This window comes from Pecten maximus, chromosome 6 (assembly GCF_902652985.1).
Source record: "Pecten maximus chromosome 6, xPecMax1.1, whole genome shotgun sequence".
In the NCBI taxonomy this organism is placed as follows: domain Eukaryota; kingdom Metazoa; phylum Mollusca; class Bivalvia; order Pectinida; family Pectinidae; genus Pecten; species Pecten maximus.
Genome location: NC_047020.1, coordinates 29315469 through 29329695, shown reverse-complemented (window position 1 = coordinate 29329695; position 14227 = coordinate 29315469). Strand labels below are relative to the sequence as shown.

General features: G+C 37.6%; 1 protein-coding gene across 1 annotated transcript in view; it reads right to left on the bottom strand.

Moving 5' to 3' along the window:
• The window catches only part of LOC117329484, a 36053-nt gene that overhangs the window by 15429 nt on the left and 6397 nt on the right, over positions 1 to 14227 (bottom strand). Inside the window, exons 2-4 of the mRNA XM_033887443.1 lie at positions 5722 to 5939; positions 3118 to 3320; positions 2182 to 2345 (exon numbers count right to left, since the gene is read on the bottom strand). Coding sequence (XP_033743334.1) covers positions 2182 to 2345; positions 3118 to 3320; positions 5722 to 5913 — 559 coding nt within the window. The 5' untranslated portion in view covers positions 5914 to 5939. The remainder of the gene's footprint in view (positions 1 to 2181; positions 2346 to 3117; positions 3321 to 5721; positions 5940 to 14227) is intronic.

Here is a 14227-nt window from a genome sequence, read left to right as displayed (position 1 = left end):
TATTCATGGTTGACAATAGATCGATGTTTTCTTGATAATGACCATATCTGTTAACGTTACATGTCCTCAGTGTCTTCATGTTGATCGTCGCCTGTCAGGCTCACATCGAAAAGTTTAGTTAATTTATACCTCAAACACAACAAAATAAAAATTCTTTTCATTAATTATACCTAAGCATTTTATGTATCGGTTGCAAAACACTTATATCGCGTTTAACAGATAAAGCAAAAGAAGTACAATGCACACTTACGTAGGTCGTTAGGCTTTTCTGCTAAAGACACGTGCGTTTACGTTATGTGCATATAAAATACGGAATGCCGATCAGTTGGAGAATGCATGATTGAATGACAAATAATCGATTTACTTGGATATTTATGTATAAGTTTGAAACGTGACACTTTGAATATGAGTGAAGCCATCGCTAATTGTTTGTGTTTAAAATTGGCCCGGTTGTTTTACAGTTCCGTAAAATTTACTCACCGACCGCTGATTTCAATGGCGGCGGAGATTATCAGAGACGACTACCGAAATGTTTTACCGGAGTGATTAAATGTCATGGCTTCTAAATACACCTTTTATCTATCAATTTGGTCTGATTATTAATTAACCCCATGACCGGGAGTGACAACACACGCTATCGTTATCCCTATTGTCAGTCAGGGCATTTGGGGGAGAGGTGTGAAATCTTGCCGCAGGGGTCACGACAAACACCTGTCCAGTGGTCAGTACAGGTAAATTTTTTGTTCGAATCATGAGATGTCAATTACCTATAATATCATAGCTAACGGGTCATGAAAAAAGTTCGATACATCGAAAACTTCGATTTATAAAAATTCGAATCATACATAGTTTCGTTATTAGTGTTATATAGTGAGAAAATTCGGGACCAAGCAAAAAGTTCGATACAGCGAGAAATTCGAATCAACGAAGTTCGAATCATCGAGGTTTGACTGTACATGTAAAACGTCGTCTAGAAGTTAATTAAGTCCGAGTTCAACCACAATATCAGTGTTCAGTGGGTTTTTTTGTGTGTGAAATTTTGGTGTTTTGTGATATAAAAACACACTCTGATATATAAGTATATAATCTATCACTCTATCATTACTTTAACGGCGATGTTTGCTCACCAACTAAAGATTACGGTAGATTCAAAATGGACGCCACTTAGTATTCCTGTCATTCTTATACAAATATAAATTTGCATTTGACTCTCCTCGCGAATTAACGCGAAAATAAATCCCACGCGAAATATAAGTGATTTACAGTATTTAGACATCATACTTATAACAAAGGTGGGAATACACTTGTCACATTGGCTGCTCCATCTAATGGCATACATTGTTAGCAGAAACAATTTCTTTTGATAGATTAATACTGAATAAAACAAGCACAAAGTGTAGGAAATAGAGGTTACACAACGAGTGGTTGTTGGATATGGAATTTATTTCACACGAGTAAGTTATTTTTTAAAGTTACAAAAGACACGAGCTTTAGCGAGTGTTTTTTGCAACTTTTAAAAAATAACTTACGAGTGTGAAACAAATTCCATATCCAACAATTTCGAGTCGTGTGACCTGTTTCTACCACAATAATATCGGCTTGAATCAAAGGGAAACGTGGCAAAGAATAATTTCGCGTATGCAAATAAAGTGTACCGGTGACGTCCGGGACCCGGTGATGTGACGTCATTAGATTATTGATGACGTCAATAACAATTGCAGCTTGGGTCAAAGTTCACCGTGTTAGCCAATCGAAATGCGTACAGAGTTTATACCACGTGTGGTATAAACAGATTGTTAATCAACAGCTGTAGTGATTAACTGATGGTCTGAGAGTTGAATAACACAGGGTATTGTGGTAGAAATGTAAATATATCATGGTATGGCATTCCTAGTCTTAAATAAAGTCGTGTGAAAATATCTTCCTGTTAAAGTCGGGACATGCACAATATTGCATGTTTTCATGCATCATGTGGAAGTACAAGACATTCTGATAAATGGTTAAGCAAATAAAGACTATTACCATTATAATCAACATGTTTCAGAATAAAACAATCAAATTGGCCTATGATATAAACTTTATATAAATTCTGTAAGGTTGGAAACATTACCCAGCTGATAGTAATGAGAAATCCAAAATTGATCACACCGAAAGATTGACTGAACCGGAGACAAGACAAACCTAAGTTTTCCCCAGTATCTAATTCCTGGCCTTTGTCAAGTTTGGGACTCGGTACAGTGTTGTACTCTGGGCTATCTTCTATGTCTACATCACCGTCACTGGTGTCATTCTGTGGCTTGTAACAGACACCATCATCTTCATCCCAATTACGCTCACGAACATAGCTGTAATAATATAATACAAACAAACAATAACTGAGTGTATGCATGGTTGTCTCCAAGATAAGACTTTTTTTCACACATGTCTCTGCATTCAAATGGAAAACAATGTAAAATCAATATCATTGTATTTAATTTTTACATTTATAAGACGGTTGATTGCAAGCAGCTGATTCTCAAGTCTCCAATTAATTAGAAAAATTTGGGAAAAAAATATCAAATGGACATAAATCTGTAACACATGTTGCATATAATCCCCCCTCATCCGAGTACAATGTATCTCTGATACGATGGATGAGGGAGAATCTGAAATGAAAGCCCAAAGGCTGGAGGGTTGAACCTGCATATCGTCAAACTATAGGTGCGTGACCTTCACCTCTAAAGGTTAAAAGATACCCACTAAATCCGAGTATTTGGCCTTCTCAGGCCCCTTATAAAACACATAACACGTCGCTGTTCCATGCAGCATGAATGAAAGAGAACTTGAATTTACTACGTAATGGGTATGTGTACTCTAGTATGCCATCCTAACAGTTACTCAGAAGTAAAGCTGATGACTGGGTATGGCGAGACATGTCTTTGCATTTGGCACTGTCACCACGCAAATTGTTATAACGATGCAATTTGTACGAAAAATTCTATGTTTTCAACTTACCTTCGTTTACAATATACAAATCCTCTCTGCACTTTGAAATATGCTAAACTTATGAGTTGCTCCAGTGCAGAACAGGTAAGAAGAAGATATCAACATGATGACAATATTTCATTTATTAATTACCCCTCAATGCAGGCTCCACACTTAGACTTTCGGCTCTGTCTGGGTTTCCATTTGTACAGACGATTCTTCGTTGTACAGTTACGGTCATGGCGACAGTAGCGAAGATTGTTCCAGTCACGTGTGTGCTGGTTGCTGTACTTGCCCTCTGGACATTTCGTACACTGATGACATTCCAGTGCTCCTTGCTTGGTGTCTAGTGGACCCTGGACAAAAAGTCATTATCTTTGATTCTTGATTTGTTCTGACGATTCATGGTAAAGCAGAATATCTGACACAAATGCAATGATTTTTTCCATCTATTCATTTACTATGGCAATTAAGTCAAAATAACTTCTACAATAGCCACAAAAGTATAATACAAGGAGATTAGGGGAACTTAAAACTGTGTTCAATACACATGTGACTTACCGTACATTAGAGTGCTGTGACTATATAGCTACTCGGTGTATCGTGAAATATACAGTGGTTCAAGGGAAGTAACCTCTACTATGCCACCAGTCACAATGAACATGAAAGAGAGGGTGGGGCAGGGTGGGGGTTTGGTGGTGCCAGGTTTGGGAGAACTCACACCACTCCCATACATAGATGCACACATGTACAAAATGTAGATCCTTTCTATGGCAACCTACACGAGCTGCAAGTCAAATTAAAAGTCCTTTGGCCAGTACTATATAATCTAACCAAAACAAGGGAGATAACAGACCCTTCTGCCCAGGGTAAAGTATGTAGCCCCTCCCTTCCCTATAAAGGAATGTTAATTCCCACTTTTCCTTGAAAGATGGCCCTTAATTTTATGTATTCGTATATTATCTGGACACAGCTGAATCTTAGTGGCCAGCAGCTCAATTGGTTTGAATGTCCAGTTAAAGATAAAATTTGGAGGTCCCAGGTTTATGTCCTATAGTCTGGTTGTTGTACTTTTCCTCTCCTATTACATGCATAGTATTTGGCATCCACCTAATTACACTCTGAGGGTGGTATAGGGTCTCATATACATATGTCTTTGGGGGTCATTGAAAGTGGGAGAGGTGTAGCAGAACTGAACTCGGTTAAAAGTCGGTGGCATGGCCAGTGAGGTACCATCAATGGTTAGAATGTTTGTCTAGAGTTTGGAGGCCCTAGCATGGTCATTGCATTTTTTTCTCTCCTATTACTATTGTAAAAGGACTCCCTACAGCAACATGCTGACAGGGTTGCTGTGGCTATGGAGTTAAACTAGGACATGTTCTGCGCCCTCTGTATTGGAGAAATACCGAAAAATGTAGAATAGTCAAGATAATGGATAGTTCAAGGCCCGTTAGGGCCAAAACTATACATTATTTAACTATTCCACAGTTTGAGGTGTTTAATCTCATACTTAAAACATGGCATCACGGGAAAAATTTGGAAATTTCAGCAGGACAAAAATGTCAAGCTTCTGTGATTTATTGAATGTGAACATCCTTAAGGATTATGGATACTTTTTTTATTATTGATTATAAGTGTTATTTTTCTATACCATATTTTTTTCAAAATCAAAACAATCTATTGTTATAGCATGAAATAGAGTTGAGACAGATCTACTTTTATAGATGACATCACAACTATGTTTTAAGATAAAATATCAGAAGGCAGAGGATGGAAATATACTGCCACCCAATTAACTGTGGCTGTTAATTATACTGTCATACATACAAATGTACCTGTAGAAGTTGTTATGACTCTACCTAAACTTGATCAGTAGGTCACTGACGAAGTGTACATACCTGGGGTGTCTATATATAGAAAATACAACTGACATGCACTGAACACGCTCAATGACCTCAGTAATCGTTATGTATACATGCGTGGTGGAATAATTTTTATCCAATCATTGAGAAACACTAAATATTGCGAAATCTTGCAGTGGAAAAATGTTCACATATTTAAATGACAATACTGTTATAATTATATCCATCATACTTTATACACATTGAATAATGCACAGGTGCACGTGGAAACTTACTGATTTTTTGATTTTTTACATGGTTTGTATACAATAACTTGACAGACAATACGTAACACAGACTGTTCACCGACTTCACAATGTATAGCTATTGTACATGTATCCCTGACACTGTTACACAGTTCAATACACAAAGCTATGATCATGTACCCAAATATGTATACCCTTGTTAAAAGGAATGGGTTTCCTCACTACAGTTACAATGTCATTTACCTTGAAAACATTACTGTTATATGTCAAGCTAAAAACAAATATCCTGTATTCTTGAGCATGGTATTTTACAAACTGTCTGCTGAGTCAGGTATTGGGCATACATTTCTAAATAAATAAATAGCCCTGTATTTCTCTATTTTTCTCAATTGGCCATTAGCTTACAATTTTGTTAATCACATTTCAGTCTTAATTATCATAGATAATTTTCCTGTTTTCTATGAGAATGTGTCAATTAATGACTAAATCATTTTTAAACCTGAACTTTTGTTGGATCTTATTTAAATTTCAATTAAAAACACTAATGAAACCATTTTTCCTAATTTTCAGTGAAATGCCAACAAATTTTCACAAATTAAGGAGAGGCCCCATTCCTGATATGTATACTTGTGCTGAATATTATAACTTACCAGAGTCGAATTGTCATGGTAATATCCACGCTTACAACCAGGGCATCTCTTACATTCCTCTGGCCATGGGCCAACACTAACCCACTTCCATGGTTTACAATATCTGTAGTTGACATTAGTGTCAGGGTCTGCTGTTATGGTAATGGCTATCACCAGAAACACCACAGCAGTGGTAAGGATTTTACTCAACATGTAAACTGTATATCAATCCATGAACCCTGAAATAGGGAACGTACAGTTTATAAATCACTCAGAAGTATTTGGACCAAAACTAAAGTTGATATCAACATGAATCAGGTTCTGAGAAAAACTGTCCGATCACATATCCAAGGTATTAAAATTTCAGGGGTTGCAATATATACATTATACAATCTCTGATAATGTATGAAAAAGAGATAGCAAATTAAAAATTTAAGCCTTGGATTTTGAAAATGACCTATATAAAACTAAGACAAAAGGTATATGTAGATTACATAAGTTGATATTGACATCACTGATTGAGGTCAATAGAGGCTCTATATGAATATCTTAGATAAATGTTATCACTGATCATGATGTCTATAAAACAATTGTTATACATGTACAGTACTAGTAAAATCAAGCAAAAAATCAAACCACAGGGATGACTGAATCAAAACATATCTATCTAAAACACATTAGGTTAACTGGTGATTATTTTGTCTCTATGAAGTCTCCAGGACAGATCATCCGTGTTTGACATCACCTCACCATATCATGATATGTTCCACCATGATCACAAAAGTTTGAAATAGAAAACATGAATAATTTTTATGTTTCTAACCTACATTGGTAAGGTGTAAGTTGTCATTGGGAACAAAGTATCAAGTTAAGGTGTGAGTTGTCATTGGTAACAGGGTATTAGTTAAGGTGTGAGGTGTCATTGGTAACAGGGTATTAGTTAAGGTGTGAGTTGTCATTGGTAACAGGGTATTAGTTAAGGTGTGAGTTGTCATTGGTAACAGGGTATTATTAAAGGTGTGAGTTGTCATTGGTAACAGGGTATTAGTTAAGGTGTGAGTTGTCATTGGTAACAGGGTATTAGTTAAGGTGTGAGTTGTCATAGGTAACAGGGTATTAGTTAAGGTGTGAGTTGTCATTGGTAACAGGGTATTAGTTAAGGTGTGAGTTGTCATTGGTTACAGGGTATTAGTTAAGGTGTGAGGTGTCATTGGTAACAGGGTATTAGTTAAGGTGTGAGTTGTCATAGGTAACAGGGTATTAGTTAAGGTGTGAGTTGTCATTGGTAACAGGGTATTAGTTAAGGTGTGAGGTGTCATTGGTAACAGGGTATTAGTTAAGGTGTGAGTTGTCATAGGTAACAGGGTATTAGTTAAGGTGTGAGTTGTCATAGGTAACAGGGTATTAGTTAAGGTATGAGTTGTCATTGGTAACAGGGTATTAGTTAAGGTGTGAGTTGTCATTGGTAACAGGGTATTAGTTAAGGTGCGAGTTGTCATTGGTAACAGGGTATTGGTTAAGGTGTGAGTTGTCATTGGTAACAGGGTATTAATTCAGGTGTGAGTTGTCATTAGTTACAGGGTATTAGTTAAGGTGTGAGTTGTCATTGGTAACAGGGTATTGGTAAAGGTGTGAGTTGTCATAGGTAACAGGGTATTGGTTAAGGTGTGAGTTGTCAATGGTAACAGGGTATTAGTTAAGGTGTGAGTTGTCATTAGTTACAGGGTATTAGTTAAGTTGTGAGTTGTCATTGGTTACAGGGTATTGGTTAAGGTGTGAGTTGTCATTGGTAACAGGGTATTAGTTAAGGTGTGAGTTGTCATTAGTTACAGGGTATTAGTTAAGGTGTGAGTTGTCATTGGTTACAGGGTATTGGTTAAGGTGTGAGTTGTCATTGGTTACAGGGTATTGGTTAAGGTGTGAGTTGTCATTAGTAACAGGGTATTGGTTAAGGTGTGAGTTGTCATTGGTAACAGGGTATTAGTTAAGGTGAGAGTTGTCATTGGTAACAGGGTATTAGTTAAGGTGTGAGTTGTCATTAGTTACAGGGTATTGGTTAAGGTGTGAGTTGTCATTGGTAACAGGGTATTAGTTAAGGTATGAGTTGTCATAGGTAACAGGGAATTAGTTAAGGTGTGAGTTGTCATTGGTTACAGGGTATTGGTTAAGGTGTGAGTTGTCATTGGTAACAGGGTATTGGTTAAGGTGTGAGTTGTCATTGGTTACAGGGTATTGGTTAAGGTGTGAGTTGTCATAGGTAACAGGGTATTAATTAAGGTGAGAGTTGTCATTGGTAACAGGGTATTAGTTAAGGTGTGAGTTGTCATTGGTAACAGGGTATTAGTTAAGGTGTGAGTTGTCATTGGTAACAGGGTATTAGTTAAGGTGTGAGTTGTCATTAGTTACAGGGTATTAGTTAAGGTGTGAGTTGTCATTGGTAACAGGGTATTAGTTAAGGTGTGAGTTGTCATTGGTAACAGGGTATTAGTTAAGGTGTGAGTTGTCATTAGTTACAGGGTATTAGTTAAGGTGTGAGTTGTCATTGGTAACAGGGTATTAGTTAAGGTGTGAGTTGTCATTGGTAACAGGATATTAGTTAAGGTGTGAGTTGTCATTAGTTACAGGGTATTAGTTAAGGTGTGAGTTGTCATTGATAACAGGGTATTAGTTATTAAGGTATGAGTTGTCATTGGTAACAGGGTATTAGTTAAGGTGCAAGTTGTCATTGATAACAGGGTATTGGTTAAGGTGCGAGTTGTCATTGGTAACAGGGTATTAGTTAAGGTGTGAGTTGTCATTGGTAACAGGGTATTAATTCAGGTGTGAGTTGTCAATGGTAACAGGGTATTGGTTAAGGTGCGAGTTGTCATTGGTAACAGGGTATTAATTCAGGTGTGAGTTGTCATTGGTAACAGGGTATTAGTTAAGGTGTGAGTTGTCATTGGTAACAGGGTATTGGTTAAGGTGTGAGTTGTCATTGGTAACAGGGTATTAGTTAAGGTGTGAGTTGTCATAGGTAACAGGGTATTAGTTAAGGTGTGAGTTGTCATTGGTAACAGGGTATGAATTCAGGTGTGAGTTGTCATTGGTAACAGGGTATTAATTCAGGTGTGAGTTGTCATTAGTTACAGAGTATTGGTTAAGGTGTGAGTTGTCATTGGTAACAGGGTATTAGTTAAGGTGTGAGTTGTCATTAGTTACAGGGTATTAGTTAAGGTGTGAGTTGTCATTGGTAACAGGGTATTGGTTAAGGTGTGAGTTGTCATTGGTAACAGGGTATTGGTTAAGGTGTTAGTTGTCATTGGTAACAGGGTATTAGTTAAGGTGTTAGTTGTCATTGGTAACAGGTATTGGTTAAGGTGAGAGTTGTCATTGGTAACAGGGTATTGGTTAAGGTGTGAGTTGTCATTGGTAACAGGGTATTGGTTAAGGTGTTAGTTGTCATTGGTAACAGGGTATTGGTTAAGGTGAGAGTTGTCATTGGTTACAGGGTATTGGTTAAGGTGTGAGTTGTCATTAGTTACAGGGTATTGGTTAAGGTGTGAGTTGTCATTGGTAACAGGGTATTGGTTAAGGTGTGAGTTGTCATTGGTAACAGGGTATTAGTTAAGGTGTGAGTTGTCATTGGTAACAGGGTATTAGTTAAGGTGTGAGTTGTCATTGGTTACAGGGTATTGGTTAAGGTGTTAGTTGTCATTGGTAACAGGGTATTGGTTAAGGTGTGAGTTGTCATTGGTAACAGGGTATTGGTTAAGGTGTGAGTTGTCATTGGTAACAGGGTATTAGTTAAGGTGTGAGTTGTCATTGGTAACAGGGTATTATTAAAGGTGTGAGTTGTCATTGGTAACAGGGTATTAGTTAAGGTGTGAGTTGTCATTGGTTACAGGGTATTGGTTAAGGTGTGAGTTGTCATTAGTTACAGGGTATTGGTTAAGGTGTGAGTTGTCATTGGTAACAGGGTATTGGTTAAGGTGTGAGTTGTCATTGGTAACAGGGTATTAGTTAAGGTGTGAGTTGTCATTGGTAACAGGGTATTAGTTAAGGTGTGAGTTGTCATTGGTTACAGGGTATTGGTTAAGGTGTTAGTTGTCATTGGTAACAGGTTATTGGTTAAGGTGAGAGTTGTCATTGGTAACAGGGTATTGGTTAAGGTGTGAGTTGTCATTGGTAACAGGGTATTAGTTAAGGTGTGAGTTGTCATTGGTAACAGGGTATTATTAAAGGTGTGAGTTGTCATTGGTAACAGGGTATTAGTTAAGGTGTGAGTTGTGATTAGTAACAGGGTATTGGTTAAGGTGTGAGTTGTCATTGGTAACAGGGTATAAATTAAGGTGTGAGTTGTCATTGGTAACAGGATATTAGTTAAGGTGTGAGTTGTCATTAGTTACAGGGTATTAGTTAAGGTGTGAGTTGTCATTGATAACAGGGTATTAGTTATTAAGGTATGAGTTGTCATTGGTAACAGGGTATTAGTTAAGGTGCAAGTTGTCATTGATAACAGGGTATTGGTTAAGGTGCGAGTTGTCATTGGTAACAGGGTATTAGTTAAGGTGTGAGTTGTCATTGGTAACAGGGTATTAATTCAGGTGTGAGTTGTCAATGGTAACAGGGTATTGGTTAAGGTGCGAGTTGTCATTGGTAACAGGGTATTAATTCAGGTGTGAGTTGTCATTGGTAACAGGGTATTAGTTAAGGTGTGAGTTGTCATTGGTAACAGGGTATTGGTTAAGGTGTGAGTTGTCATTGGTAACAGGGTATTAGTTAAGGTGTGAGTTGTCATAGGTAACAGGGTATTAGTTAAGGTGTGAGTTGTCATTGGTAACAGGGTATGAATTCAGGTGTGAGTTGTCATTGGTAACAGGGTATTAATTCAGGTGTGAGTTGTCATTAGTTACAGAGTATTGGTTAAGGTGTGAGTTGTCATTGGTAACAGGGTATTAGTTAAGGTGTGAGTTGTCATTAGTTACAGGGTATTAGTTAAGGTGTGAGTTGTCATTGGTAACAGGGTATTGGTTAAGGTGTGAGTTGTCATTGGTAACAGGGTATTGGTTAAGGTGTTAGTTGTCATTGGTAACAGGGTATTAGTTAAGGTGTTAGTTGTCATTGGTAACAGGTATTGGTTAAGGTGAGAGTTGTCATTGGTAACAGGGTATTGGTTAAGGTGTGAGTTGTCATTGGTAACAGGGTATTGGTTAAGGTGTTAGTTGTCATTGGTAACAGGGTATTGGTTAAGGTGAGAGTTGTCATTGGTTACAGGGTATTGGTTAAGGTGTGAGTTGTCATTAGTTACAGGGTATTGGTTAAGGTGTGAGTTGTCATTGGTAACAGGGTATTGGTTAAGGTGTGAGTTGTCATTGGTAACAGGGTATTAGTTAAGGTGTGAGTTGTCATTGGTAACAGGGTATTAGTTAAGGTGTGAGTTGTCATTGGTTACAGGGTATTGGTTAAGGTGTTAGTTGTCATTGGTAACAGGGTATTGGTTAAGGTGAGAGTTGTCATTGGTAACAGGGTATTGGTTAAGGTGTGAGTTGTCATTGGTAACAGGGTATTAGTTAAGGTGTGAGTTGTCATTGGTAACAGGGTATTATTAAAGGTGTGAGTTGTCATTGGTAACAGGGTATTAGTTAAGGTGTGAGTTGTCATTGGTTACAGGGTATTGGTTAAGGTGTGAGTTGTCATTAGTTACAGGGTATTGGTTAAGGTGTGAGTTGTCATTGGTAACAGGGTATTGGTTAAGGTGTGAGTTGTCATTGGTAACAGGGTATTAGTTAAGGTGTGAGTTGTCATTGGTAACAGGGTATTAGTTAAGGTGTGAGTTGTCATTGGTTACAGGGTATTGGTTAAGGTGTTAGTTGTCATTGGTAACAGGTTATTGGTTAAGGTGAGAGTTGTCATTGGTAACAGGGTATTGGTTAAGGTGTGAGTTGTCATTGGTAACAGGGTATTAGTTAAGGTGTGAGTTGTCATTGGTAACAGGGTATTATTAAAGGTGTGAGTTGTCATTGGTAACAGGGTATTAGTTAAGGTGTGAGTTGTGATTAGTAACAGGGTATTGGTTAAGGTGTGAGTTGTCATTGGTAACAGGGTATAAATTAAGGTGTGAGTTGTCATTGGTAACAGGGTATTGGCTTAGGTGAGAGTTGTCATTGGTAACAGGGTATTGGTTAAGGTGTGAGTTGTCATTGGTAACAGGGTATTGGTTATTAAGGTATGAGTTGTCATTGGTAACAGGGTATTGGTTAAGGTGTTAGTTGTCATTGGTAACAGGGTATTGGTTAAGGTGTGAGTTGTCATTGGTAACAGGGTATTGGTTAAGGTGAGAGTTGTCATTGGTAACAGGGTATTGGTTAAGGTGTGAGTTGTCATTGGTAACAGGGTATTAGTTAAGGTGTGAGTTGTCATAGGTAACAGGGTATTATTAAAGGTGTGAGTTGTCATTGGTAACAGGGTATTGGTTAAGGTGCGAGTTGTCATTAGTTACAGGGTATTGGTTAAGGTGTGAGTTGTCATTGGTAACAGGGTATTAGTTCAGGTGTGAGTTGTCATTGGTAACAGGGTATTAGTTAAGGTGTGAGTTGTCATTGGTTACAGGGTATTGGTTAAGGTGTGAGTTGTCATTAGTTACAGGGTATTGGTTAAGGTGTGAGTTGTCATTGGTAACAGGGTATTGGTTAAGGTGTGAGTTGTCATTGGTAACAGGGTATTAGTTAAGGTGTGAGTTGTCATTGGTAACAGGGTATTAGTTAAGGTGTGAGTTGTCATTGGTAACAGGGTATTGGTTAAGGTGTGAGTTGTCATAGGTAACAGGGTATTATTAAAGGTGTGAGTTGTCATAGGTAACAGGGTATTATTAAAGGTGTGAGTTGTCATAGGTAACAGGGTGTTATTTAAGATGTGAGTTGTCATAGGTAACAGGGTAACAAGTCAAAGTGTGAGTTATCATTGATAACAGAGTATTGAGTTAAAGTGCGAATTGTCATGATCATTGGTAATTAACAGGGTAACAATTAAGACAAGGTGTAAGTTGTCATTGGTAATTAACAGGGTAACAAGTCAAGGTGTAAGTTGTCATTGGTAATTAACAGGGTAACAAATTAAGTCAAGGTGTACGTTGTCATTGGTAATTAACAGGGTAACAAGTCAAGGTGTAAGTTGCCATTGGTAATAAACAGGGTAACAAGTCAAGGTGTACGTTGTCATTGGTAATTAACAGGGTAACAAGTCAAGGTGTGAGTTGTCATTGGTAATTAACAGGGTAACAAGTCAAGGTGTGAGTTGTCATTGGTAATTAACAGGGTAACAAGTCAAGGTGTAAGTTGTCATTGGTAATTAACAGGGTAACAAGTCAAGGTGTAAGTTGCCATTGGTAATAAACAGGGTAACAAGTCAAGGTGTACGTTGTCATTGGTAATTAACAGGGTAACAAGTCAAGGTGTAAGTTGTCATTGGTTATTAACAGGGTAACAAGTCAAGGTGTGAGTTGTCATTGGTAATTAACAGGGTAACAAGTCAAGATGTACAGTTGGGAGCAAACTAAACTTGGTACCAAGTGCACTTTGTAGTGCACACGTAGTGAACAACGTAGTGCACTAGACTAAACATTGTAGTGCACTTGAGTTCACTACAATGTTAACTCCAGTGCACTACGATGTTAACTCCAGTGCACTACAATGTTAACTCCAGTGCACTACGATGTTAACTCCAGTGCACTACGATTAAACCTTTTGACTCAGTACTAATTTAGTCTTGTTGACAGAGAGATTTCTTATTTAGACTTAATATAATATAATATAATATATTCTGTCAAAATGTCAGTCTTAACGTATAAAGGCCAGAGGAATTCAATCCATATGCCAGATGCAGGAAATGTGTATTTTTAATACTATGCTAAAACAATATGAAATATTTAAGTTCCATCTTCAGACATTTTAGTGGTTTGATTTTATATTTATTTCATGTTTGTAAATGATGTATTAATGAAACCTGACTGCAGGTACATTCATCTTATCAATCATTAACTTACATATTATGAGAGGATACCTATAGTTAGATAAGGTATCGGTATCATGAATGCCTGCTATAAATGGACCCCCTTGGAGTTAATTGGGGAAACCGGCCTGATCAGGTGTGACCCACACCACACAGGGTAATTAATATGTACATGTAACAGGTATAAATGGCAGTGGTCTAGGGACCCCAAGGGCCCTGGACTGGTATCAGTCTCTTGCAGTTAAGAATTTATTAGGATTTAGTGGCACTATATAATTCATTGTGTGTAAAAGTATGTAGCTTCCCCTCAACTTATGTTAATCAATTGTTTTATATTGAATAAGCGAACAAAGAGGTATGGTCGTTTTGCGCCTATCCTGACCTACGCTACGTACAGCGATAGCCCGGGCTTAAAATACAGGTAAAATATCACGTGACCTCAGTGATTCCCACACTACAAAAATAGATCGTCATGGTCCATTGGCGCGTTGTACTTAGTGAACGGATTACATATATGTACTCAATCAATACCATATGA